This window comes from Callospermophilus lateralis, chromosome 5, assembly GCF_048772815.1.
Source record: "Callospermophilus lateralis isolate mCalLat2 chromosome 5, mCalLat2.hap1, whole genome shotgun sequence".
NCBI classification, from domain to species: Eukaryota; Metazoa; Chordata; class Mammalia; order Rodentia; family Sciuridae; genus Callospermophilus; species Callospermophilus lateralis.
Genome location: NC_135309.1, coordinates 90,156,591 through 90,184,567, shown reverse-complemented (window position 1 = coordinate 90,184,567; position 27,977 = coordinate 90,156,591). Strand labels below are relative to the sequence as shown.

Here is a 27,977-nt window from a genome sequence, read left to right as displayed (position 1 = left end):
TTTATTCTGCCTTCATGGTTAGCCCCCTGCTGTGGCCTCTACTGTGTCTACAGTTTCCAATTAAATTTTTCTTTACCATTTGTAACCCCCTTCCTTATAATTGCCCTTGGTTTAAATTTTAGTCTGATTCTGTCAATAAGAAAAAAAATTTAAAAGTCTATCAATAGCCTACACATCATCCTAGTGGGGTCTCTGGCCATAAATGTGTAACTCACAAGTCTGATTTTTCTGTTTTGGGAAAAATAAGACAAAGTCATCCATCCATTTAGAAACAGCCAAAATTGCCCCATATATTGCCAAATGTTCCCTCAGTGGTGCAAAATTACCCCCAATTGAGAAATGGTCTAAATAGAGTGGGAATGTTTGATGACACTTGTCTTTGCTATCTACCTGTCTATCTATATCCAATAATAATACTCCTAAAACTAATAGAATAGAAGATTTGGGAACTAAATTATAAATGTTCCATGTATGTATTATATATCAAAATACATTCTGGTGTCATGTATGACTAAAAATAAAAAATAAAAATAAATCGCATGGTAAAAAAAAATCAGTTTAACCATTGGAAAAAAATTATGAATGTCATCCAAGATAAATTCATTCTTTTGCAAGAGAGCAAGAGAGGCATGTGCATACAGTGTGTGTCCAGCATGTCTTAAGCAATTTCCAATGATATCTGTAAGTTCTATAATCAATAGAATTAGGGCAAATCATGTTCATTATGTTAGGGAAAAGTCTAAGCAAAGAAAACTGTTTATAAAAAATCTTTATCTTTTTGTCTTACAAGAAGAACGTTTTAAAAATGCTTTTGTATTTTAATAAATTACCAACAGAGAGAATATGACTTCTGATTGTTAACAGAAACATGAATCTCCAATTGTAAGCAAACCTTGTAATAAAAGGATCATAAGTAGTAACTCAGTTTTATGACTTTAGTTTCATAATTTCAATTACTGATATGCCCTTCTGGAGATATTACTTGAGCACATTTAGTGGTTCCTTGGTTCCTTGGTTATAACTATATAAATAATAAGAGACTAAATTTTCTCATTTATTACACAGGAAAGGTGGACACTGAAGCCTGAATTCTTAATTGAAAGGTTAACTCTTGATTATCTGGGGACTTACTGTCTCCCTTCATCATAAGTATTAATTAATACTTCCACCAGACACAGGAAAAATAAGGCAAATATCAAAGCAGATTAGATTTCTAAATAGATTAATAGGTTTACATGTTATGTGTTAGCAGCCCTAATAGCTATTATTTATTGAAAAAAAATACCCATAGTCAACAACTATTTATTGATCACTTACAATATTCCAGGCATTATTTATAGCAATGAACCAAACAAAATTCTGTTTTCATAGAGCTTCAATTCTAGTGGAGAAGATAGCATACAAATTAGTATGTATCAGAGGGCAATGGACATTTTAAAAAAAATAAAAGTAGGGTAAGGGAAAAGGGGATGTCAGGTGAGAAGGGGTCCTTTTTAAGGGTGATTAAAATAACTTTTGTGATAAGGTGGCAGGCGCCAGTGGAAATTCTGAAGAAGAGTGTTCCATAGGAAGAAACAGATGGCTCACGTGAAGTTGTCCACTTAACAGTTGGTGAGCTTATTTGTCTGAGATTCAACAGCTGTTGGCCAGTAGCAGAGGTGAATGAGAATCATTAGATTAAGCACAAAAAGAGAAATGAATGTCATCTTCAAAGTTAGGATACCCACCTGAAACAAGATATGCCTTCTATATCTCTTTGGGTCAAAAACAATGTTATAATTCAGAAGGAGTAAAGATGAGAATTTAGCTCTTATAACTAATTTAGCTATTGGAAAATTAACTCACTTTTCCCATTCCTTGGTTTCATCAACTAAGTCAGGGTTTACTCAACTAAGTCAAGGTTTTTCATTACTATTGATATTTTAGTTGGATAATTCTTTGTTGCAGGGCTGTATGCATTACAGATGTTTAGCAGCATCCCTGGTTTCTAAGCACTGGGTGCCAATATCACCTCCCAGTGATGAAATCAAAACGGTCTCCAGACATCACAAAGTGTCCTTAGAAGAGGCAAAATTGCCTCCAGTTCAGAGTCACTGGTCTAAATTAAAAGGGAAAATAATTTGATGGCACTTTTCTAATTATGAGTTTAAACACTTTTTTAGGAGAGCAAGAGAGGCATGTGCATACAGTGTGTGTCCAGCATGTCTTAAGCAATTTCCAGTGATAATTATCACATGCTAAATTGTCTGTATATATTTGCCTGAACACATTAGAGTGCTTATTACTGTTATTGTAAGTGTAACACCTTGCAAAGTATTCTGATATTTTCAATAATGAACAACATGCATTGTTTCTACCAATCAAATCATTTTGCCTATTCTGAAAGGAATTGAAATTGACATCTTACCATGAGCAAATCACATATAGAAAACATACATATGAATTACAAGTACTCATCCCTCATCTCTTGAGAGACCCTCATCACTCAAGTCATTTCAGATATGGAGTCCCCTTTCTGCTTAAACCCTCAATCACTCTACAGGGATGTTTTAGACTGGTGGTACATGTTTTCAAAACTTTTAATCTCTATAATAATTTTTAAAAATCCTTCATTCTCTGTTATTTAATACTCCTATGGTATGTCATCCTGATGCCAGCAGTCCCTTTCTGAAAGTCTATTACTTTTATTTTTTTGTTTCACATGAGTAAATCAGTCCCCATTTAAGCAAACACAACAAACACACACACACACACACACACACGAAATCCACTCACATATATCCACTGGTGGCAATGGGGACTGCACTGAAGATTTCACCTGAGACGGAGACAACCTAAAGTCCAGTTTGAACACTGCTTCCCAAGGTCTTCTTGGGGGTCTCTCCCCCTCCTCCCCTGACTTTCCTCTCCTCCCCAAGACAATGCAGGCTCTTTCTGCACCATCCCCTCCCCAACTTTAGAGTGGCACTTTTTAGAGCACGAATCAGCACACTACCACTCTTAGTCAAATCTGCCTACAGCTAAGAATGGATTTTGCGCTTCTGAATAATTTCTTTAAGAAAAGAATTATACTCTTTCCACTAACTTATACTTGTCTATCTAGAATACAGGTTGTCCATTCAGCTGGTCATTTGCCAGGTATGGACTTAAGTTGCTGGGCTTGCAATATGAATTGCTATCCCCTCATTGTGCGGGTCTGTGTGGAGCTTTAATCACTAAATGTCTCCATTTCTATATTACAGTAACATTGGCTCATGTATATAATTACCTGCTGCTGATGTAGTTCTCCATCTTAAAGTTTTAGAGTGGGTTAACCAGTTCATTACATCTTAATTTAATAACAAGCATTACTGTAGAGTGATTGTATATAGGTATCTGTTAGCTGTCAGGGTGTGTTTTTTTTTTTAACCTGATGTGTGTTTGTTGAGGTGAGGTAGGATTAGGAAGGTGAACTGTTCAGGAATTTTCTGCACAAGCTGTGCAGAAGAGCAGATAACTAGTGCTGCTCTGGCATTAATCCCAGGAACCACTAGCAGTAGTGGGGTGCCGCCAATCTAACGTGAGCACAGGTGCTTCATGACAAACATTACTAGCATGTTCAACTGCATAATGTTCTGGCACTGTATTTAGAATGACATTAATTTATTAAATAAATTGTATATATTAAAAAAGAAAAGAATTATATTCCATTTCATGAAGGTATTATATAAAATCTAAGTTTTAGTGTGTGTAAATAAAGTGTGAACAAAATGTAGCCATGCTCATTTGTTTCTGTGTTATCTATGGCTGCTCTTTTGCTGCAATGGCAGCATTGAGTGGCTGCAACAAAGACCACAAAGCCCACAAAGTCTAAAATCTTTACAAACCACCCTTTAACAGAAAAAGTTTGTCTACCCCTACCATAGAGACACCCACCCCAAGTGATTTATCAGTGTTTCCAACACACATAATGAGCCCCAGGCCCTGAGGGAAATTTTGCATGGATAATATGCACTTAGGTGTGGTGAGATTTTTTTCCAAGCCAGCAGTAAACCTGTCACTGTGTATTTCAGGGTATGCAGAGGGGTGCAGCCAGCAGCTGGACTAAATTTAGGCCCAGGTGGCCCCAAAGTGCACTTACCTTGCCTCCCCACCTCCTATATCACAACGTAAATATTGGCTAGATACACTGAGCCTGACCTTACAGAAGACTTTTCAACACTAAAATTTTGTTTTATATTTCAATCCACTCATTAAAACAGAATCAAACATTTTTCCTTAGATTCAATTCACTTTCAAATAATCTGTACGAAGAACTTGAGAACAATCAAAAATGGGCACAAAGTGAGTTTATCAAACACAGAAAAGACCACCTGAGCCATACAAATGAATGTCTGATGGTCCTGCAGGAGAAACTGGTAAGGAGCTCTTATTTCATGAAGTAGAGCTGCATGGTAAATGTCTGGATGTTAGCCACGAGTAAAGATCTGGAAGTTCACTCTTCAACATTTACAGCATCAGTAACTTCTTTATAATTTTAGCACTGTAGGTTCAACAGCCTTATTCTGGTCCTGTTTACTATACCCTAACTCTGTGAATCTGCATTTCTCTGTTCAAAGTTACCTGAAGTGATTTTTTCAAAAATACAGATTGTCACCCCAGACCTAGGGAGTTAACTCTCCGGGGCCTTCACTGGAATACTTGATCTTAGACAATCATATTGGATGGCACTTAGGCACAAGAAATCTTGAAAACTTCTGCTCACAAAGTCATTTAAAATCTCTGGAGATCTGTCAGTAGAACAAAATTTTTCAAAACTCTTTTTAGATTGTGTGAAGAAAGCCCCAAACTTTGAGGTAAGGTTACCAAAGTTTATGAAAAATATATTTCCTTTAGGGTTGCCTTTTCCCATTGCAACCAGCACATCTGGAAGGCTAAAAAGGGACATCAATGCTGTCAGTGGCTGCCAGCCACGAAGGTGATTCAAAAAAGATAACTTCAGTAAAGGAGCTTTGGGCAGCTCAGTAAATAATGTCTCTCACCCCCACCAGAGTTTGCAAATAACTGAATAAGATAGGAGTCCAAGAGGAGGAGATATTCATAACAACATTATCACTGAGAAAGGGTATCAAAGTATGTGCAGTCACATCAGTAGTTGCCAAGTGGGCCTGCTATTCTTACCCTCAAGTTAGGTAAATTCCTCTGCCAGTTACAGGCAGCACTAAGTGACCTTGTGGGTTCCCCTGCAGACAGAAGTCTCTTACAAGAAGAGAGAGACGAATCCACCCTTCCTGAGGCAAGGCAGGGGCAAAAAGAAGAGGGCCAAAGGGGCCAGGACAGTCTGTCCAGTTCCTGCTCCCAAATTCTCTGTGAGGAAGTGAGATGAGAAGCGAATTAGCCTAAGGCTGCTTCTGCATTCCACACCCTGCTGCATAATAGAATCACTTGAAGAGTTTTTAAGTGGTATTAACTCCTGAGCTCCATCATAAATCAATTAAATCAAAATTTCTAGAGGTGGGGTATAATCCAGAGGATTGTAAGAAACAGTTGGAATGGAAAGTCACTATTCTTGCTGAAGTGTGTTGATGTGGATATGAAGTTCTAGGGAATAAGAACTTCTGGCATTTAGGAACATGCCAAGGAGCTCAGGGAAAGCCATAACTAAATCATCTCATTTGCTACACTTCTTTAAACACTAGACTCAAATTCCAAATCCTTAAGGGATTTCAGCAAGACCAGAGAGAGCCCTCTTATTTTATTCTATAGCATGTAGAATCCAGAAACTACAAACAAGGTCAAACAAAAAGAATTAACTCTTACACCTGGTACACAATTTTAAGATATAAGGAATCTTGGTTTGAATTTTCAGGCTTAACATGGGAAAACAAATATGTTAAAAACGTTTTCTCTAAGATGAAATATAAATCCACATTAGTATTCTTCTCTGCTGATCTCTTTTCTAGGAAAAGTCTGAAAACAAAATGGAAGAAAAAATGTTGCAGCTTTCAAGCAAATTAGAAAATTTCATTAACTCACAGAAACAGGAAGCAGAATTGAACAAAGTAAAGTTTGTAGAAAATAAATTGTCCAAAAAGATGAGCCAAATGGAAAAGCATGTCTGGGGTGAACTAGAGAAAATGCAGAATGAATATCAATCAGGTGAGTAGATACCTTTTATTAAGGAAAGAATAATTGTCCTTTCCTGTCCAATTGCTCAGAAGTTTCTACTTTAAACCACTGGCCATGGAACAATCTTCTCATTAGTTACATCATTATGTATTTAATCTGGCTTCCTAAATATCCTATAGGATGCCAGCATACCATTAGAACATGTATAAATGAGTCAACTTTCTTCATTCACATTGGGTAATGTCACAATCCTGTTGCTGCCCTGAGATTCTCTTAAGAGAATCTAAATCATAAATCCTAGACATGGAAAGTCCTTAGAGATCACCAAGACCTGACTTGTTGGGTATATTATAAAATTAGGAGCCTAAATCAGATGTCCCTCTCATCGGACTACAAGTAATGAGCCTAGACAGATGTCAGATTGGAAACTTGACCTTTAGAAGTGAGGAAGAGATGAATTAGCAGAGTCCAGTATAATGACTGCTTTTCCTCTTAAGAGGCTAATGGCAGCAGTGTCAAGCTGAGCTAACATCAAAGAGGATTAATTTGAAAGGCTCATCTAATTTGTCAAAAGAAAAGACATGGGATAGGTGCTGTGGAGCAGCCATCTGCCTCAAATCACAATTCTGAAGGAATTACCAGGAACTAAAGGAGTTCCTGTATAGAGAAACTCCAACCCATTCTCTATCTTCTAGATCTCAGAAAAATTCACATTTAAATTCCACAAAATTTTGGTCCCATGAAGAGATGCTGTGGAGGCACCTTGGGAAGACATCACTGTTTCATTCTAGCAGCTGTTTCTGGCATATAAGTAGAATTTGTTGCCTGGAAATATAACCCTCACAACCCCCACTTTCTACTACCAAGTCAAAATAATGAATTATCTAGCCAGGAATCATGTCCCAAATCTAACTGGTACTTAAAAATGGCCTTGCTTTTGCCTTAACTCTCAAAGATTTAATTTTACTCATCCCATTGGTACAATATCAGGATTAACTGAAGAGAAATTTACAATCTATGTGTTTCTACATTTTACCAAGTGGGAGTTCTAGCAAAAGAGGATTCCAAATTAATGGTCTGCTCCTTTATGCTTTTAATGAAAATGTGTTGAGAAGCAACTATGTGAAAGGCCTCAGTGAATAAGAAATGGGCTACACTTTAAGAAGTTTGAGGTCTGGTAGGTCTGTGGTCATGAATGACTAGATATGTATAAGAGGGACACAAAGTGCTAGGAGGGAAGAGGGTAGCCACTCTTTTATGCCTTTCAAACCGGCTATTCTCAGAGAAATTCTCAAATCTCATCAGTGGTATTTACCTTCGACTTGGTAACAAGAATTTTTCTTTTTAAAAATCACACAGGGCTTGGGCTGGGGATGTGGCTCAAGTGGTAGCACGCTCGCCTGGCATGTGTGCGGCCCAGGTTCGATCCTCAGCACCACATACCAACAAAGATGTTGTGTCCGCCGAAAACTAAAAAATAAATACTAAAAAATTCTCTCTCTCTCTCTCTCTCTCTCTCTCTTAAAAAAAAAAAATCACACAGGGCTTGGGCTATAGCTCAGTTGGTAGAGTGCTTGCCTCACATGCACAAGGCCCTGGGTTCCATCCCTAGTAACACACACACACACCACACACAAATCATACAAGTGCTGGAGATTAATGTTCTGAGGTGTGGTTGGTAAAGATTTTCTCCCATTCTATAAGTTCTCTCTTCACGTTATTGTTTCCTTTGCTGAGAGGAAGATTTTTAGTTTAAATCTATCCCATTTATTGATTCTTGATTTTACTTCTTGCGCTTTAGGAGTCTTGTTAAGGAAGTCAGATCCTAAGCCAACATGGTGAAGATTTGGGCCTACTTTTTCTTTTATTGGGCTTAGTGAAAAGGGACACAAAGACAAGATACAGAGGCAGGAAAGAAAGATGGCAGAATGGCAGAAGGGCCAAGCTGCCAAGCTTTATTTATATCAATAGGTTGCTTTAGGTCATTAGCATCATTGGTACATATTGTTCACTGTGTCATTAGGCAGGTTACAGACTTAGCAACATTATGCAGCTTATTCTTCAGTTGCATACTACATTGCAATGTGCAATGTTGGGAGCTTTGTGTAGCTCTCAAGAAAGTCCATTGTATAAAGTTAGTTACTGCTATGTGGGCAGGTTCTTGTGGTTGTCTAACAAGAGAGTTCCTTTATTTCCAGGACCTGTGTGCCTGAGATCAAGGTGGAGGCTGCTAAGACTCTAATACAGAGTTTCCTCATGAAGGACATTGCTACAGCAGCCAGGCATCCTGTGTCTTTACACAGAAGTTTTCCCAGCAGCCTGGCATTCTGTGTCTTTGCACAGAAACTTCCTAGTCACCAAGCATGCCACAGTCATGAAGCTATCAGAGACCTCAGTCTCAAACACAGAACCTATTATATCCTCAGATGAAATGGATTTTGTTTGTTTTTAAAAGGGTTTTAATGGAATTTAATGTACTTTAAATTAAACAATGATCAATTATGGCAGAAATTCTAATCTGCCAATTTCTACCAAAAAAAAAAAAATGTTCCAATGCATTCTTTGATATATATGTAGTCTCTTTTTCTTTTTCAGGATTTAAATCAATTCACGACTCTCTCAACTCCCTCCAACAAATACAGAAAACAAAAATGGATCTAGAGAAATATAAAGTACAGAAAGACATAAAGAAATTAAAGCGTAAGATTGTGGAACTCCAGGAGGTATAAAACTTTCCAGTCTTTTTCTTTTTCACATGCTAATGGAGCAATCTGTTAGAAATAATTGTGAATAAGAAAGTTAATATCTCTATGGTTCTTACTGCCTCTAATGTCTCTGTATCTCTTACCACCATTTAAGAATATGAATGTACCAGGGAAAAACAATAAAGAAGCTTTATGTCTCCATGTCTTCAATGTATTAGTGAAAAAATTAAGGAAAATCTTCACACAGTTGCCTTTTCTATATTTTTATTTACCTACAAATTAAAAAAGAACAATGTTCTTAATGTACACAGATGAATTAAGTAAGGCCAGATGTAATACATCAAAGAATGGCAGGAATATGGCAAATTGAACTATGGCAAAACCTGTCTGAAAATAATAGCTGCTATACAGCTATAATTCACTACCTATATGAATTCAGTCCGTTATTGCCAAAATATTTCAATTTTTTAAGAGAAACTTCTCCAATTTTTTTATTTTTCTGGGGGAAGGAGGGTAGGTACTAGGGATTGAACTCAGGGGCACTTAACCACTGAGCCACATCCCCAGCCCCATTTTTTATTTTATTTAGAGACAGGGTCTCACTGAGTTGCTTAGTGTCTCGCCATTGCTAAGGCTGGCTTTGAACCCGTGATCCTCCTGTCTCAGCCTCCTGAGCTGCTGGGATTATAGGCATGCACCACCATGCCCAGCAAACTTCTCCAGTTTTAAGCATTAATATCTAGTTCAATATGGTTCTTAATTTATGAAGGAAATATTTGTGGAACAGGTACATCTAGTGGGTTTTCAATCACAACTTCTTAAAAAGTATTTTTGTAGTTGTTAATGGACCTTTATTTTATTTATATGCAGTGATGAGAACAGAACCTTACACATACTAGGCAAATGATATACCACTGAGCTATAACCACAGTCCATCAATCACAACTTTTGACACAAAGATTTTCCTTGCCTAACAATCCCAATGTTCATAGAAAGTTTAGAATGTTCAAAATATATTTTCATTGTTTTCAGTATGTATCAGAATTATGAGTAAGTTCTAATCCAAAATAAGATAATTCAACAGCTTTCAGGAAAAATATGCCACATAATTGATGTAGCTGTACTGCAAACATGAATTAATTTCTTATAAAATTAAAATATACCTAATTTTTCTGGATATAAATATTGAGTCTGGAATGAGGCAACAAATTTGTGAAAAGTAAAACAAGTTATCCACAGCATGTTATCTGTGCTCAGAACAAGGACTAATGTCTAATCACAGATTGTGTATAGGGCTGGCAAGGGAACTTATGCTTCAGATTTAGGCACCTTCCTTAGTTTACAGAAGGAGTGATAACTTCTCTCAAATAGAGAACAAATTTACCTTTCATATAAATTTTTGACCAGTGTCCATTTTTCTAATTTTTAACTGTATAAAACATCTCGACTTATTGACATTAGCCTTATGCAACATCATTGGCTCTATCATTGAAGGAATATTCATAGCAGTAATTAAGCATTTAGAAGCAACAGTAAGTGTATTTTGTAATCAAGTGCCATTCTAGGATAAGGAGATGATATTTTATGTAATATAAAGCTCTTAAAATATCCATAATAAAATAATAACATCTGTTAATATTTTGCGTATATATACATACATATGTATATGAATACACACACACACCCTTTTATCCACAATTCCATGACTAGAAATTTATATTACAGAAAGAAATGCTCTCAAAGTATACCAAGAAATTTGAATAAGGATACTTACTTATTATAGCATTATTTGTTATGGTATATAAAAATGTGAGGCATCTATTAACTAAATTAATGGTATTACCAGACCCCCCCCCAAAAAAAGTTATATGTAAAGCTATCCATGATACACTGTTAGATGAAGAAAAAGCAAGTTGCACAGCAATACTGGCCCCACTTAAGTCAAAAGTTAGTTTCTAATAATTTTAACACAATACATGAAGTACAGTATGCAAAAAAGATTTTTAAAACAAATTTAGCAATGATTGAGTTATAAAACTTTTGTTTTCTACAATAAGTATATATAAATAGTTTTACATTTTTACATATGTTGAAAAACAACAAATATACTAGTCTATAATGAACCAAATAAATTGGAAAGGTTAAATTAGGAAATTATATAGAACAAGGCATATTATCCCACTCATACCCACTTTCTAATCTACAGACATGACTACAAAAGCAAAGAGGATATACACCAAGCAAGTGGGAAAAAAATACAGGATGCATTTTTTTTCTTGTAAATAAAAATGCTCTAAACCATATTGTAATTCAAAGACTAGCACAGGATTGGGCCAAATATTTTCTCAGAATTAACCCCTTTCGCTGGTGTTGACCAGCAAAGTACCATTTAAGGGTGGGAGCTCAAAGGATCAAAGCATCCTCTGCTACCATCCTCTTACTTAGGATGTCACCTGGGAATGCACAGACTCTAGATGACCTGAGCACTATGCCTAGAAAGAGGGTGGACCCAAGTTCTGTAGGGTCTAAAGCTTATATATATATTGCTTATATATATATATATTGCTAATGTCCGGTCATTATGCCAGATGAGTTTGCACAGTAGTCTGTAAAATATTTTAGGAAGTAAATGCTACATTGGGATAATACCAGTAATTCAACTCCATACACAATTGTGAACAACATTGAATACATTGATCTAACCAAATTTATCTCAAAGATGCCCATAGTCACTCTAGCACCACCTGATGTCAACCAAAGGAGTAGAAAAATGCAGTGAGGGCTGGGGATGTGGCTCAAGCGGTGGCGCGATCGACTGGTATGCGCGGGGCACTGGGTTCGATCCTCAGCACCACATAAAAAAATGAAAAATAAAGATGTGTTGTGTTCATCGAAAACTGAAAAATAAAAATATTTTTAAAATTCTCTATCTCTTCTCTCTCTCTTAAAAAAAGAAAAATGCAGTGGTTTTAATCAATTGTCTTAATCAATTATGATTAAAACATCTGCACATATTATAATGACCATGTAAATTTGTGGCCAGGGCCCATGTAAATGAGTGGCTCTGAAGCTCAAGAGCCATTGATTGTTATACAGTAAATTCACCTATGCTCAGGGGACAGTGAAGATAGGACTCCCTCCCCTTGCATTTATTTTGCTATGGATGGAAAAAGCTAATAACCATGAACAATCCTCCTTTCTTATCAGCTCACTATGCATGGGATTGTATTCTATATCAAATGACATTTCTGAATCCTGTGAGAAATGTCAAATTTCCCTCCCCAATATGTTTGAGCATTACAGAATCTTCATACCCACACTATAGACTCTACATCAAAATATTTCAGGTAGCTCTTACTTTATGCACAAACACCACGTAAGCCCTTTTGCACAGCTTAAGTAGTGTTCTGACTCCCAGCATTTTCTGCCTCTTACTAAAACTTACTCTTGGAAAAGTATATCACAACTTACTCTTGTGATACGTATATCACAACACCATATTTTACAGCTTAAATATATACAACAATGGATATTTTTTAGCTGGCTCTTTGTGGAAAAATTTAAATATTCTTACTCAAGACTAAGTAATGTTTTAAATGTTTTGCTTCTCCATTAAAATGAAGAACAAGGCCTTCACCTGATTGCATATAAGTAATTGCCTTCTCAGTCCCACTATGAGGTGGATATGCTGCTCCAATAGCTAGGAGTGGAACAAGGCCCAAGGTCAAAGAAACAGAATCCCCAGAGTGTTCCACATGCCAGTAACCCTGCCGTCTTTTACAGAAGCAGCATCCAAAAACACCAAGAGGAAGAATTTGATCCATAATACATATGCACATATATATGCAGTGTTTTTACCTTACTAACTTACCTAATTTTAGTGAGGTATTACTTTTTATGTCTTTCCATCCCTCATATACTTATGTGCTAGGTACAGTATATACAATACTGAACAATCAGAACATGGACCTTGGCCTTAGGGAACTTACAGTTCAGGGAATAAAAACAATAATTAAATTTGCAAATATATGGGCAAGTACAGGGTATAATGAGAACATCTGGGAAGGTATTTAGTAAACATGGGGAATCAGGCAGAGGCATTTTCCAGAAGGAAGAATGTCTATATTGAGAACTTGAAAGTATAAGGGAGAGAGGCTTGATTGGTGGAGGTGGGGGTCAGGCAGAGGAAACAGCCTGAGCAAAGGCCTGAGAGAATGGGGACACGTGCCAGGAACTACAGAGGTTCAATGTCAACCAAGTGTCGTGAGAGGTGGATAATGACAAAGAACGCTGGAGAAGGTAGGGGGAGGGGGCCCAATAACAAAGAGCCTTGTAATGCATGTTGAGAAACTTGGTCTATATCTCAAGGACCAAGAGTAACCTTTAAAACATAACTTTGGAGTTTTAGCTTCCTCATCTTAAAATGAAGATTATAATAGTATACCTACCTTGTAATTACTGAAAGAATGAAGATACATATTCATTGAGCTTTCACTAGATATCAAACACTGCTTAATGCTATCTAAATGGATTAAATTTTTCAGTCTACCAGATATCTAATACTGAGGCACATGAGAGGTAATTTATGTATGGTCATACAGCTACAGGGAGTCAGGATTTGCACTCACCGGCCCAGAGAATTTGATATTAAACATTATTATACTACTTCTATGTATGTAGATTATCTAATATTAGTGTATAACACATAGCAGGTACTATACTTGATATATGAAATTAACAAAAGTAAACAGAACTTTCAATTTTGTGGGGAAAGAAAGACAGGTCCCATGGTACTTTTTCACATAACTCTGATTCAGATCACTACCTAAAAATAACTTTTGAGTTTTGAAAAAGTGCTTTTACTACATATGAGAAAAAACACCTTGTCTTACAATAATTCTAGCAATGCACAAAAGTAGAAGGAAGGGCAAAATATAGATTTCTCCTGAATCAAATGTTAATGATAAAGCCAGGCACAGTGGCACACACCTGTAATTCCAGCAGCTTGGGAGTCTTAGGCAGGAATATCATGAGTTCAAAGCCAGCCTCAGAAAAAGCAAGGCACTAAGCAACTCGGTGAGATCTTGTCTCTAAATAAAATACAAAATAGGGAAGGGGATGTGGCTCAGTGGTCAAGGGCCCCTGAGTTCAATCTCCAGTGCCCTCCCCCCCAAATTTTAATGATGAACTATTCTTGTTTTAAAAGTAATTCTTTCTATTGTTTTGGGGTAAGGAAGCCAACAGCTCAAGAGGAAATTGTGTGGGGTGCTGATGCCAATGGGCAATAATTCATATTTCTTCCATTAAGTACTAGGGATCAAACCAAACCCAATACCCCTTATACCAAGTAAAATTTGTTAGTATCCAGGTAGGAGGTGCTTCCCCAAAAGTAATGCACTGTATTCACAAGGCAAATGTTTATGGATAGACTTCAAGTGGGTGGCACTGCATGGCACTAGGCAAACCCATAATCCTGCAACTCAAAATGACCGCTACACCAAGGAATCTATCTAGTGTCTATGCTGTATTCCATTACTCAGTGCTCAGACTTAGTTTTCATAACACCAACACAAAATCTTCAAGAAATATGGCATGGGTGGGTGGGTAGGTAAAAGAGTAAATAGAAAGAGGAACACACACACACACACACACACACACACACACATACTCGTGAGGTTTTAACCAACTATTTCCTCTGAAGGGATTAATTTATAACTAAAGAAGGTCCATCAAAATCAAGAAAGTGTCAGGCACCTAAGATATGGAAGGGCCAAAAGTGGAGGGGGAGCTGATGGACTCTGGGAATAGGTTAGAGAACACTAAAGAGAAAACCAAAGGTGGTGATGTGTCTGGGGCAGTAGCACACGCCTGTAATCCCAGTGGTTTGGGATGCTGAGACAGGAAGATCCTGAGTTCAAAGCCAGCCTCAGCAACAGCATGGTGCTAAGCAACTAAGTGAGATCCTATCTCTAAATAAAATACAAAAATAGGGGTGGGGATGTGGCTCAGTGGTTGAGTGCCCCGGAGTTCATCCCCAGTACCGACCCCCCCCCCAAAAAATAAATAAATAAAATAAAATAAAACCAAAAGTGGTGATGTTATCAATAATTAAATCGAACCATTAGCTCACTTTGGTCCTAGTTTCTATGAAGTTCAAAGTCTAAGTGTGGAGTATTCCTTGTCATTACACAGGTTTTAATTTTTAGTTATTTCTTTGGAGGAGGGTTTCTTAAATTTCCTCCTTAGAATTAATTGTGTCAAATGGTAAATGGTAGCATCTGAATAGAGCTTGTTAGGATAACTGGCTGTGTCTCAAAGATACATACCTCATTTTTTTCACATTTCTTTGAGCTAATAGAAATTATTAGCAAAATTTAACAATAATATCGAAAAAATGTTTTAGGCAGATTCCACTTACCTAATATAAAATTTTAGAAACTAAACTCTGTGCCTTTTTTTCCCCTATAAAATGAGGATATCTAGTGACTAGAGTTGTGGCTCAGTGGTAGAGCACTTGCCTAGCATGTGTGAGACAGTGGGTTAGATTGTTAACACTGCATATAAATAAATGAATAAAATAAAGGTCCATCAACATCTCAAAAAATAAAGACATCTACTGTAAAAATGATGAGAATTGAAGGAAGTGCATGGTAGGCATTCAGTCTACCCCTGCCTGTCAGTCTGTGGATGCTGAAGCTCTGGTGGGTCAAGGTTACTACCTCATAAGCACAAAAGGCTCCTCTGGAAGCAGGTGGTTGGCTGGTACAGTATAAAGAGCCTTGGCAATGCTACATCTTACTTAGGCTTCCCTGGAAGCTACTTGATTAGCACAAAAGCTTATTATAGCTTACATATTCTTAATATTCACAAATTATTCACCATTTCTCATAAATCTGGGCCCATTGCATAGATAATCCATTCTGAATCTACTTCTTAGACAGAAAAGCCTTGCAACCATAAGCATAGTACTTGTTCTAAGGCACTGTAGGGATAACCTTAGGCAATTCAGAAATACACTTATCTCCTTCTTATAGAAGGAAATTTATATTATTTGTGACAATATAAATTTGCCTTGTCAGCAATGTTTTTTTCTGTCTAACCTCCTCCTCTTCTTTCCACACACACAAAAAAACCATCTGCTCCATCTGGCTTTTCTCTTGTGCCCAGACATTTGTGTCCCAAACATAAGACAAATTAGCATTGCCAGGAATGCACATATGCAAGAAAACATGTAACTCAGTCTGTGAAGATTAAAACCTACTGTAGTTGTCTTTTTTCCACACCCCTTAACTTTCCAGGTCAATTTCCAAATTTCTGAAGGTACCATTTATATCAAGACTATTTGTACTTTTTTCTTTCTAGATCTATTAAATTGAACAGATTAAGATCAGTCTTTTCGGGCTGGGGTTGTGCCTTCGTGGTAGAGTGCTTGCCTAGCATGTGTGAGGCACTGAGTTCCATCCTCAGCACAACATAAAAAATAAATAAAATGAAGGTATTGTGTCCATCTACAACTAAAAAAAATTTTTAAAAAAGATTAGTCTTTTCAATAAGGCTACACTGTAGTTTCCAGAAATGCTTGATTGTCTGATACTAAACTATGCAGCATTTTTCTCCATACTAATTAAGCAATGATATATTTTGTATGTCAGAAGGGAAGGAAATGGTATTAAAAAGAAAGGGTCTTAGAAACTCAAGTTATTTAAGCTACCTGTGAGTCAGATATTAAAATAATGTTTTATTTAAAGTGGTGGCCTTTCTATAAAAAGTATAACCTATTGGACATGTAGTAGGCACATATAATTACATTCAACTATGTACAAATGTTGGCTTCCATCAAAGTACTGAGTGAAGACCACTTTTCTTCCCAGAGTCTCAGCCCCCAAACCTCTTTCCCTTCCTTTACCATGAGACTTTTTGCAGAGTGGTTCTACCCTAAGGTTTGTAAGCACAAGGGAACCGTGTTTAGTGGAAATTAGAGCCACTGTTTCACATGCGCTATTCCATACAGTTTATATCCACAGTTTTGCTTCAGCTCACTTCTGACTTGAAAACTTTGGTGACATTATTAGAACACTAGAAGTTTGTCATTAGGAATCTAGTTTAAGGCCCTGATTTTACAAATACACAGAAAAAACTAAAGGCCAAGAGTGAAGACTTACCCAGTCATGTATCCATTTAACAGTAAAATAGGTTGAACACACTTGTTAGTTTTTGTGAGTATAATTTAATGTAGTTTTTGTTTAAGAGAATTTAGAGTGAAGTACTTATCAATGGTATTGGTGATAGTATGTGGTTAATATCACATTGGGTGACAACAGTTCAGATATTAACTATTAGAGAAATTGACAGCCATATTCTTAAGAGTCAAGTCTGTTTTCACAGTAAAACTATTTAATAACTCATCATCTATATCTTATCACTTCTCTTTAACAATAATTTAGATGATCTCTAATCTCAGTAATCTTATGGAACTGAAAGTAAAAGATATATGTATTCATTTTAACAGTATACACAATTAGCAGTATACTAACTTTCCATTGCTGCTAAGGCAAATCATCAAATTTAATGGCTTAAACAACAGAAATTACTAAATTACTAATCTTAAAGTGCTGTAGATCAGTTCTGTAGGTCAGAGGTCCAACCTGGGACTCACCAGGCTACAAGCAAGACGTCAACAGGGCAGCATTCCTTTTTAGAGGCTCCACAGAAGAATGCTTCCTTGCTGTTTAGTTTCTAGAAGTCACCTCCTTCCATGACCAATGGCCCCTTCCTCCATCTCTAAAATCAGCAATGTGGGCTCTCTCTGACCTGCTTCTACTGTCACATCTCTCTGAAATGCTCTTCGCTTTTAAGGACTTTTTTGATTAAATTGGTTCCACGTGGATAACACAGGAGTCTCTCCCCATTTCAAGGTCTATACATTCAACCAGATCTGCAAAGTCTCCTTCTCCCTATCTTCACAAGTGCAATGAATTAGGACATGAATATATATAGGCACCATTATTCAGCCTACCATAAGCAGAAACAATAGGATACTTTTTCTTATTACCCACTTTATCTTCAGAAAAATTAATTTAATTATGTTCTTACAGTAAATATTACATACAGAGATTATATGTGGTGAAGAATGAAGCCTAAATTATTTTTTTTTACTGAAACAAACTCAGTAAAGATCAAGACATGCCAATCATGTCACAGTCCAGTGGTATAATATGGAACCAAATCCTTAGGGATACTCCAATTTTAATTCTCTCTCTCTTCTAGCACCATTTTGCTTCACTAAAACAAATTGCTATTTTCAATTCTGAGTTCAAAATTAATTTTAAAAAATTATTTTAAATGTTTCCTAATATCTATTTATTAAAGAAGAAATGTACCTACTTCAAAACATTTTAAGATCAAGTTAGATACAGTGGTGCCTACCTGAAATCCCAGCAACTTGGGAGGCTGAGACAGAAGGATTTAAGTTCACAAATTAGCAAGACCCTGTCTCAAAAAATGAAAAGGACTGGAAGCATAGCTCAGTAGTAAAGTATCCCTGGCTCCAATCATCACTACAAAAACAAACAAACAAACAAAAAAACTCTTTTTTTGAGGTCTAAAGCTAGTTTAGAATTTATTTTAAAAACTTTTAGTTGAACAGGATGTTTAGGTACATTAGAATTTAAAATCCAGGGCTGGGGTTATAGCTTTGTGGTTGAGTGGAGTGCTTGCCTCACGTGAGTGAGGCACTGGGTTCGATCCTCAGCACCATATGAAATAAATAAATAAAACAAAGATATTAACAACAACAAAAAAAAGGAGTTTAAATTCCTGCCGTTAAAAAAGTTTCTAATCATCCAAAGAAAGAAAAACCCCATTGTTACATAGTACATTAACAGACACTGTGAGTGGTTGTGAGATACAATAGAACTTAAGTGACTTTATTTTTTAAACTGAAAATGGAGTATATACTCTAAGAGAAGTTTATGATTTTATTTCATTTAATAAGTCATTAAATAACAATACATGGGAAATTTTGTGCTTGCATATAATATATATATGTATTTTTTAAAGTGTGTAACAAGCAAAACAAAAAAACCTCTCCTGCAAATTGAGGGTTCATTTATAACCTGTAGCTGAGTGCTATCCTTTACAAAAGCAGCATGGAAGGAAGCCTGCAAAGTTGTATATCCATTGGCAACTACAGTGGGTGAAATGAGGATCTGGACAGTAACCAGGGTCTACACTGCCAAAACAGAATATCTACATTTTTTAATGTGTAAAAAATAAAATGGATGTGTAAACCACACTGACTCCCAAATAGGTTTCACTGTTGTGTTCCTATAGTTTTCCCAAAGTAGATACCAAACTTTCTACAGAGGAGTCAAATGTGTGCCCTTTTGTGTTCATATTATCAGTATTTATTAACCTAACTAAAGTTTCATAACATGGTCAATAACTAACCTTTCAAATTCCTTAATGTACCACCTGAGTATTTCTATCCAGTCCTAGTCCATGTAGAATCCTAACTAAAGAACACTTGTCAAGGCGAATGTTTTCTCTGATATAAGGTTACTGACTCATAGTAGGATAGGGAGAGGGAACATGGGAGGAATAGACGAACTCTAGATAGGGCAAAGGGGTGGAAGGGGAAGGGAGAGGGCAGGGGGTTAGCAATGATGGTGGAATTTGATGGACATCATTATCCAAAGTACATGTATGAAGACAAGAACTGGTGTGAACATACTTAATATAGAAACAGAGATATGAAAAATTGTGTTCTATATGTGTAATAGGAATTGTGATGCATTCTGAGGTCATGTATTTAAAAAATAAAAGCAATTAAAAAAAGAACACTTGTCAAGAGCTCATTTAGTAAAGTTAAAAAAGAGCATAACATCTTAAATTAAAGGTTTGTTTTTTCTTCTGACCAGAAATTAATGTGACAACTTCAAGAAATACGACAAGTGATCCCAAATAATGTTCCAAAAGTTTACTTGTATGCCGAAATATATTTTTCCCATAAAAAATTATCCTCAGATGCCAAACAAGTCTATAAACATCTAATTAATCAATGATAGTCAAGTGGTGGATAGAAAATAAAAGCAAATACACCATAATTCTCAAATAAGATATAACAAAAATAATTAAACACTAAGATAAATGTTAAATGTTGGCACTTTAGGAAATAATCTTGAGTCTAATTCCTATAATTACACTTATGTATAAACTCCAAAAAGAAATCCTGGCCACTTTTTAAAGTTTCTAGAATCTGTAAACACTATTTATTTCAAATTTTGTTTTAAGTATGCTGTTTAACATTGCTCTCATTTATTAACTAGTATTAAATGATAACATTAAGAATTCAGCCTAAGTTCAGCACAAAGTAAGCTTTGTAAAAATTACATGATTAAGAATGATTTAAGGCTCAAAATGGGCAGCAATTTTAAGAGAAAGTAATAAACAAAATTTAAAAGAAGATGTGTACATGTAAATGCAAAAAAAGAATGACCTGGGATGATATCAACTAAGGGCTTGTTACAACTCTCCTTTCTTTTGTAGTACTGAGGTTTGAACCAATAAATGCCTTACCACTAAGCTACATCCAGCTCTTTTTATTTTTAATTTTGAGACAAGGTCTCACTAATTTGCTTAGGGACTCACTAAGTCGCTGAGGCTGGCCCGGAACCTGTGATCTTCTTGCTCCAGTCTCCTGAGTTGCTGGAATTATAGGTGGGAGCCACCACGCCAGCTCCAAGTCTCCTTTCTAACCTGAGACTGAGGTTCTGGGAAGCCAGAATTTGGCAAGGGAGTCAAAAGGTTACCCCTTAATTACAGGCCTGGAGCAAAAGCTAATCAAGACCACACTTGTAGGTGGAAGTAACCTTATGAAGCAAGTGACACCCAAGAAAGTGAATGGTGGATAAGAATTGAACCAAGCATCCAGGCAGATGGAACCAGTCCACTCAAGATGAAAAAGCTGAAGCATTTTCCTGAGGAAAGAGGAGAACATGGATACTTGGGTAACATAGGCAGCCTTCTGCAGTGCATCTCTCACTGCCTGTGTGCCAGGTTGTTAAAAGAATCGAATAGGTTTGACAGTTATGAGAAAAAGGAACAAAGGAGCAGAAAATGACAGGTGCTTGATTTTGTTACAGAAACAAAGAAAAGCAGAATCATTAGATTAATCCAGTGGTTCATAAATCTGAACAAACAGAAGTTTTCGGGCATTCCTTTAAAATGCAAAATTCTAGGCTCCTCCGGTCTTGAAATATTCTGACAGCATAGGTCTGAATGATTATAATGTTCAGTCAAATTTGGGAAACACCAGATTTTGGTTCAGTTTAATAGATTAGCCTCTGAAGTACAATTTATAGACTATTATCAATTTATATTATCTTACAAAGTAACACTGTGAAGCGTCTGGTTTAGAAAAACCACATACGTAAAATAAAACCACATATCTTTGTACAATAAATAATATCTGTAAATGTTTGAAAATATTTTTAAAACTACAAATTCAAAGTAAGCAACATACAGCTTATTTAAAATGTAAAAGACTTTTTGAAAAAAACAGAAAACTGCTTTCAAGTTTCTCGATTTGAAATTTAGAAATTATCTCATACTGATACTATAGAGAAAATAAGACTTTATTTCAGAAAATTAAGTCTTTTCATCAAAATTGAAGAATCTGCATGATCATTAAATACTGTCAGCATTATTTTCCAACATTTTCCATAGTTTTTAACTGAAGCCACACACCTGAGTATTTTGAATTATATAAACATATCAATAGTAGTCAAAGACTAACATTTATATTATGCTTATTCAAGGGACTCTGAGATGATACTCTAGCAAAACAGGTTACAGGATTATTTGGATTTCATGATGAGTTGGTATATGAACTCCAGAATTCATGGAAGAAATTAAATCTTAGAATTTATTTTTCATCAAATGAAAGTTCTGCTCTTTATATTATTTATAAAATGGCTATAAAGGCTTTATTGTAAGGGATTATCAAAAAAGATGTCCCATTATATACCATGCAAGATACAAAAAATCATGGTTTACAAATAACTGTTGAGCAAATAAGGGAAACATGGTTTTCCTTTGTTATGGACTTCCCAAATCAAAAATAATTTTCTGGTTACAGTCATCTGAAGAGTTATTGGAAAATTACATCCTTAAATTAAGAGCTTTAACTTCTTTAGCTTAAAAAAAGGAATAAGAATGGATGATTACAACTATAGTTTTAAAATATGTTGCTCTGGGGAAAAGTCTTGATTCACAACTTCATTCTTACAGCTTTTTCTTTGTTTGCTCACTATAAGACAATCCACTGTTACTGTGAGGACAATTTCTGATTCAGTTCCAATGCTCTTGTATCTCTGTGAGTTTCAGCATTTTTTACCAACACCTATGGAAAATCACGTACAGGAATGTTAGGATTTTATTAACAGTATCCCAAGGACAGCAGTCTTAAAAAGACAACATTAAACTACACAAGAAAAAGTAATTATGTGCAATTTTTCAATCATTTTTGCTGAAATAAATTGTTCGACCAAAGCTAACTTAAGAGAGAAGCACAATTTATTAGTATAGATGCCAATATTTTGACTGTTACATTGTTGGCCTGTAAGAAATTAAAGATTTTTTTTCGTGGCTTGGTTGACATTCCTTTCACCTCTAAACCCTTACCCAAAATGACTACTTTATGTATAGAACTGTCTAAATGACACTGGTCCCTGTTAAAGTCACAGCTTAGAATCTAGGCTCAAGATTTTATCAAAAATATTTTCATGATTTTCAAATTTCTCAAACTAGAAGATTCAATTCCAGCTGATAATCTAATTCCTAAAATATTTTTTGGTTGTTCACTATCAAACACTGAAGTATCTGAGAAGGTAACAACATAGCCTGCCACCATTGCATGATACTGCCAGAAAATGAAGGACTCTTAGCTCAAAGACAAAGGTCTTCATTACTAATAATATGTCAAGTGACATGAGCATCAACCATTCCCTTGAATGAGTTTCAGCATTTTATACCAACGCCTGTAGATGGATATACACAATTTCCCACCTACATAATGGGTTGCATTTACAAGAAGGAGGCCCTGAGCCTAGATATTCAGATCTTTTATAATGGGAATTTAATGTGATTAAGTAGTGCCTACCATTTGCTCTGGAGGGAGACATTATCTTTGTCTCCCAAGGTTGTTCACTGTACAAACATCCTTAAAAAGATAATCTGGAACAGAGTAGTTAGGTTCCCTATTCACAGGATGTTTAGAAACACATGGTAAATAAACTATCTCCCAAAATTCATATGCAGTCTACCTTTTTGGTTTGTAATGTGTTGTTTATAATACCTTTCTCCAAGCATTGCTTTCTTTAGAACTTTTTAAATACTGTATATTTCATCAAAAGGCAAACAATATTTGCCTGTTGGAACTGAAAAGGGTTTTCATTAGTCTGACTGTTATTTTTGAAATTGTTGGCTAAAGTTATAAGAATTCTAACCCTTTCCATTATTATAAGCTCTTCCTTTTCAAAAGAATTTCAGATACATGTTTATATATTTAGATACCAGAGCCAATCCATGAGGAGCAAATATTGTAACACACATTTTACCAAAAAAGGAAGGAAAAGCAAAACAATTTTTTTTTTAAAGATCATGTGAGCATCCCATTAGATTCTACTACCTTTAACCCTATCCTATCTACCTATATGCTTAAGTTTAAATATTAATAAAAATAAACAACTAGCATCCAGCACCTTCTTTTATCCTTTTTCTTATTCTACATGTCATATTAGGGGAATGGATTACTATAGTTTAAACCAATGGTTCTCAACCATGGGCAATTATACCCCAAGGATCATCTGACAACGTCTAGAAAACATTTTTGGCTGGTGCAATTAGGGTAGCAGGGAGGAGGACAGTGCTAATGGCATCTACTGGTTAGAGGCCAGGGTGCTGCTAAACATCCAGCTTTGTTCAGGATGGCACTCACTACTGCAAAGAATTATCCAGTCCAAAACCTTTATCAATAGTGCTGAGGTTGAGAAATTCTGGGTTAAACAGATTGTATAGGATTTGTCATACTCCTACCTCAGGAAAGGAGAAACAAGCAGATGCAAACAACAATGTTAATATGAGATCAATATGAACTCACAAATCCTTTTTTCTCTGACTTAGTACTTTGGAGTTTTCATTTAGACTTGCTTTTTGATAAAACAGTTTATCCATTCAGTTCTAAAGATAGAGCAAAAGTAAAGAAAGAGAGGATAGCTAAATCATCCCATTCTGGAAAAAAAAAAAATGCTGATTCTTGGTACCACCTCAGGTTGAGTTTAGATGGACATACACATGTAGTGCTATAAATTTCACTTGATACAGACTTTAGATGAGCAACTTTCAACTTTTTATAAACCTCAGTACATCTGATAAATGATTTTTAAACTTGTGATGTTTTGGTTCACAAATAAAATACTGACAATCAGGCCAGTTCCCTAAAATTCTACTCTGCTCTTTCATGTAAGAAAACTTCTAAGAATACATTGATAGATGTGAGGATAGTGATGAATCTGTTAAATTTTATTATAGGAAATTAAAAACTGAAACCTCTTGCCACCTATAGTTAGGATCAATTATTTAGAACATACTTCACAACTGATTATGATTCCAATGTTTTAAACCAATACCCTAGACTGGCAATACTTGCTATTAGTTTGGATTTTGGTTTTGAAATGGGTATAGCTCAAAGAAAGCTTAGAACAGCTTTCCTACATACAGGCATCTTGCACATACACAGGTTGAATTTATACTAACCTATTTTTAATCACAACTTTCAAAATCCTGCTATTTTTGTCAAAAAACCCCAGCTTTTAATATTACAATACTAAAACGGTAATTTTATAAGTAACCCATGGTAAAATGCAAACTACTTATTTAAAAATTCAAGTGATGTGCATAATTGTTTCTCTACTTTCAGTGAATGCAATGATAGATACTGTAGCAATTTGTTGGCCAAAGAATTATGTAGTTCATTTTTAAAAAATCCATCATAAAGCAGACTAATTTTGAAAAACAACTTTAAAGCTCTTAGGTCCAACCTAAAAATATTTTAAATAAAGTCAAAGCCTTACATCAATGAGCTCATAGTCATTTTTGAAGTACAGGTGTCTTAGCAGGTACCAACGTGCAGCTGATACAATAGATTTCGGATATCCAGGTTGATATACCACTCTCTCCAAAAGTCGCCGAGTCTCTCTGGGAAAAAGATATTTATAATTAAGTTCAAAGCATGTAAATTAACAGGAGATATTTTATATAATAGTCTTAACATATCATTTTTCTCATTCTTTTGAAGATGTCATACATGATTACTTTGTGATTTTTTATTCAAATAATAAAAATTAATAACAATGACTAATATTTATTAAGTGCTTATAATGCACTAGGTATTTTATAATGTAGTATGTGTTTTACACAAATGGTTGTAATTTAATATTCACAACCTTATTAGGTGGGTTGCTGTTATTATTTCCATTGCAGATAAGCAAATTAAGGCACATTCCAAGGGGTATGGGGAGAAGATCCTTATTTTATGAATACTTCTGGGTGAGGTACCTCTTATCTTTTCTGAAAGTAGGCAGAAAAATAAATCAATAATACAATGGAGATATATATTAGAACAAGAAATATTTAATATCTACACTAGAGGTTAAGTATATAATATTGGGTATTAATGTATGTTTTCAAGGATATGTACAATATATGAACTCATACAATAACATATTGATTTACCATTATAATTTAATTTTTTCTTTACTAATTCATTAACATGAGATAGAAGGATATTATAGGTAGCAGTTGTTTGAAACAGGAACTAAAGAACTTGTCTTGAAGAAGTTTTGACATAGGGATGATATAATGAACACACAGTTTTTTTTCTTAGACTATACATTTATTTGGGCTGGTTTTAGAAATATTCATATTTATGGGAGGTGTAAGTTGCCCATAGTATGCACCAGCAGAAAAGAGTTCATTAGGAAGCGCATAGCCTAAAACATTTCTTGGTGAAATAAGTCACACAGAAAATGGCCAAAAGTAAATATTAATAAACAGTCTTGGAAATGATGATTAGTCATAGGGTCTTAATTCTTCCTTCATCTCTACTTTGTGATGTTTTTTTGCCACATATTTATATGTATTAAACTCTACTTCTACAATAACTATTATGTTTCAGTAATATTTGTTCCAAAATCACTAGTCTACTTATGGTTGCTTTGTTATCAGAGCTAGATGTATTTTTTAAGAATTTTAAAATACTCTTTTGACCACGTTTTCATCCATATTACCTCTAAATAATTATCTTCACGTTTATTTTGTCCATACCCCTGACCTCCAATAAAAACATTGCTAATCTTTTTATATTTTAATTTGAGTAGCTTTTGGATTTTCTAGATATGAAACCATGCTGTTTTCAAATGATATGTCAGTTTTTACAATATATATGACTTTTTCCATACTTCACTATATGAGCAAGAACTTCTATTAATGTAGACTTGACCTTGAATTTTTCTGGTTTTGTTTCTTGGCTCATCCTAAAATAGCAGAGAAAAAAAAAAAAAAAAAAAAACCAAGGACTGCTTCACTGAAATGCTGTGATGCTACAAATCTCATATTTGTAGCTACTTAGCAAACTATTTTTAAACAAATATGAAATTTTATTTTTTTCTTTACCAGATTACTAGAACCAGCTGTTTTAGAGTAGAGGTATGAGAATAACTCCAAAGTTTGTTAAACTAGTTCATTAAGCTAATTATAAATCTTTCCTTGATTGTTTCTTAGAAGGCTTTAAAGCCAAGAAAAAAAATGAACAAAAAATTCTTCATACCGTGCCCCCATTTTGCGGTTGAATTGTAACAAAGCTTGTAAAAAAACAGCTAGTGGGCAGAAACAAAGTTTCAAGGCCTCAGTTGTAGCCTCTTGAACCAAGGATGGCCAGTGATCACTGGAAACATTAGCCTGTAAAAATATAGAGTAAATATTAATGTTTCTGGCATAAAGTATAAAATTCAATATAATTATTAAAAAATAATGTAAGATCTAATTCCTGCTTTTAAGGAGTGACAAAACAGTAGACTCAGTGAGAGAAAGGGCTTATAAAGGAGGCATCATTTAAAAATGCTGACATATTTGTTAAAAGGAAATATAGCATTATACTACTAAAGTGAGTAAAATCTATCAGTTAGTAAGCCTTTGGTCCACCAAATAAATAAAAACATAAATAACATGATTAATTCTTTAACAGCAGTGATAAAGTTACATATTTCAAAAATTATTTAACGAGAGAGGAAACCTGAATTGTAATATTTTAATAAAAATCACAGTATAGAAGGTAAAAAGCAGATCAGAGAGAAAAAATTAAACCAAAGTTATCAATATTGAAAACTTAAAAAAGAATTCACCTATGGAAGAAATGTTTATGTACATAACTTTGGTTACAAACTAGTTTTATAATATGTACTGACTCAAAAATATTATACCAAAGTATCTTCCTAGAAACATTAACTGAAAATAAATGCTAACTAAATTACTTAAGAAAAAAAAACTAAATTTTTTTCATTAAAAGTATCAAATTATAACCAAGATTTAACTACAGGTATTCATTATATATATTTGAATAAAGTTGATATCATGAGTCAATATCTAGTTCACTTCACATTTTAATAAAAGTCAATATATGAATCAATATACAGTCCACTGAAACACTAAATCGTAAGAAAGAAAAATGTTAGAGAAATATTCTCTGAGTGCAGTGCTGGCAATAGTAATTGTATGAAAATTTGTATTATAATTTTCTTATATAAAGGAAAAAGGTACTATTTATAATAAGCACACTAAACAATGTGATCAGAATGCACATTTATTTTCATTTCCCCTATCTCTTTAAAATTTATTATCTGAAGAAGACATTTTCTCTGTGCCTAGATAGAAATTAGAGTAGGTCCCATAACTCTTACATCAGCATTTTTTTACATTCATTTACAAACATGGTTCCAATTACAATATCTTTCAGTTTCCAACATTTTGATCTTCATGCAAAGGTAACAGCTGCATCCCTCTCCCTACTCCCCTCAACTCCAATGCTATGGTGTGGTTACGGCAACA

General features: G+C 35.0%; 2 protein-coding genes across 4 annotated transcripts in view; one reads left to right on the top strand and one right to left on the bottom strand.

Annotated features, from left to right (window-relative positions):
* The window catches only part of Fam81b (family with sequence similarity 81 member B), a 61,990-nt gene extending 53,153 nt beyond the window's left edge, over window positions 1-8,837 (top strand). The window contains exons 8-10 of the mRNA XM_076856022.2: window positions 4,262-4,397; window positions 5,943-6,138; window positions 8,704-8,837. Of these exons, the coding sequence (XP_076712137.1) occupies window positions 4,262-4,397; window positions 5,943-6,138; window positions 8,704-8,837 (466 nt within the window). The remainder of the gene's footprint in view (window positions 1-4,261; window positions 4,398-5,942; window positions 6,139-8,703) is intronic.
* A 9,588-nt stretch (window positions 8,838-18,425) lies between these two features.
* The window catches only part of Skic3 (SKI3 subunit of superkiller complex), a 90,030-nt gene continuing 80,478 nt past the window's right edge, over window positions 18,426-27,977 (bottom strand). For 2 of the 3 annotated variants that reach the window (XM_076857007.2, XM_076857009.2), the window contains 3 exons: window positions 26,701-26,831; window positions 24,947-25,070; window positions 18,426-22,215 (listed from right to left, as the gene is read on the bottom strand). In XM_076857007.2, coding sequence (XP_076713122.1) covers window positions 22,141-22,215; window positions 24,947-25,070; window positions 26,701-26,831 — 330 coding nt within the window. In that variant the 3' untranslated portion in view covers window positions 18,426-22,140. Of the gene's footprint in view, window positions 22,216-23,743; window positions 24,054-24,946; window positions 25,071-26,700; window positions 26,832-27,977 lie in introns of those variants that run through there. The other variant, XM_076857010.2, reaches the window with a different exon arrangement.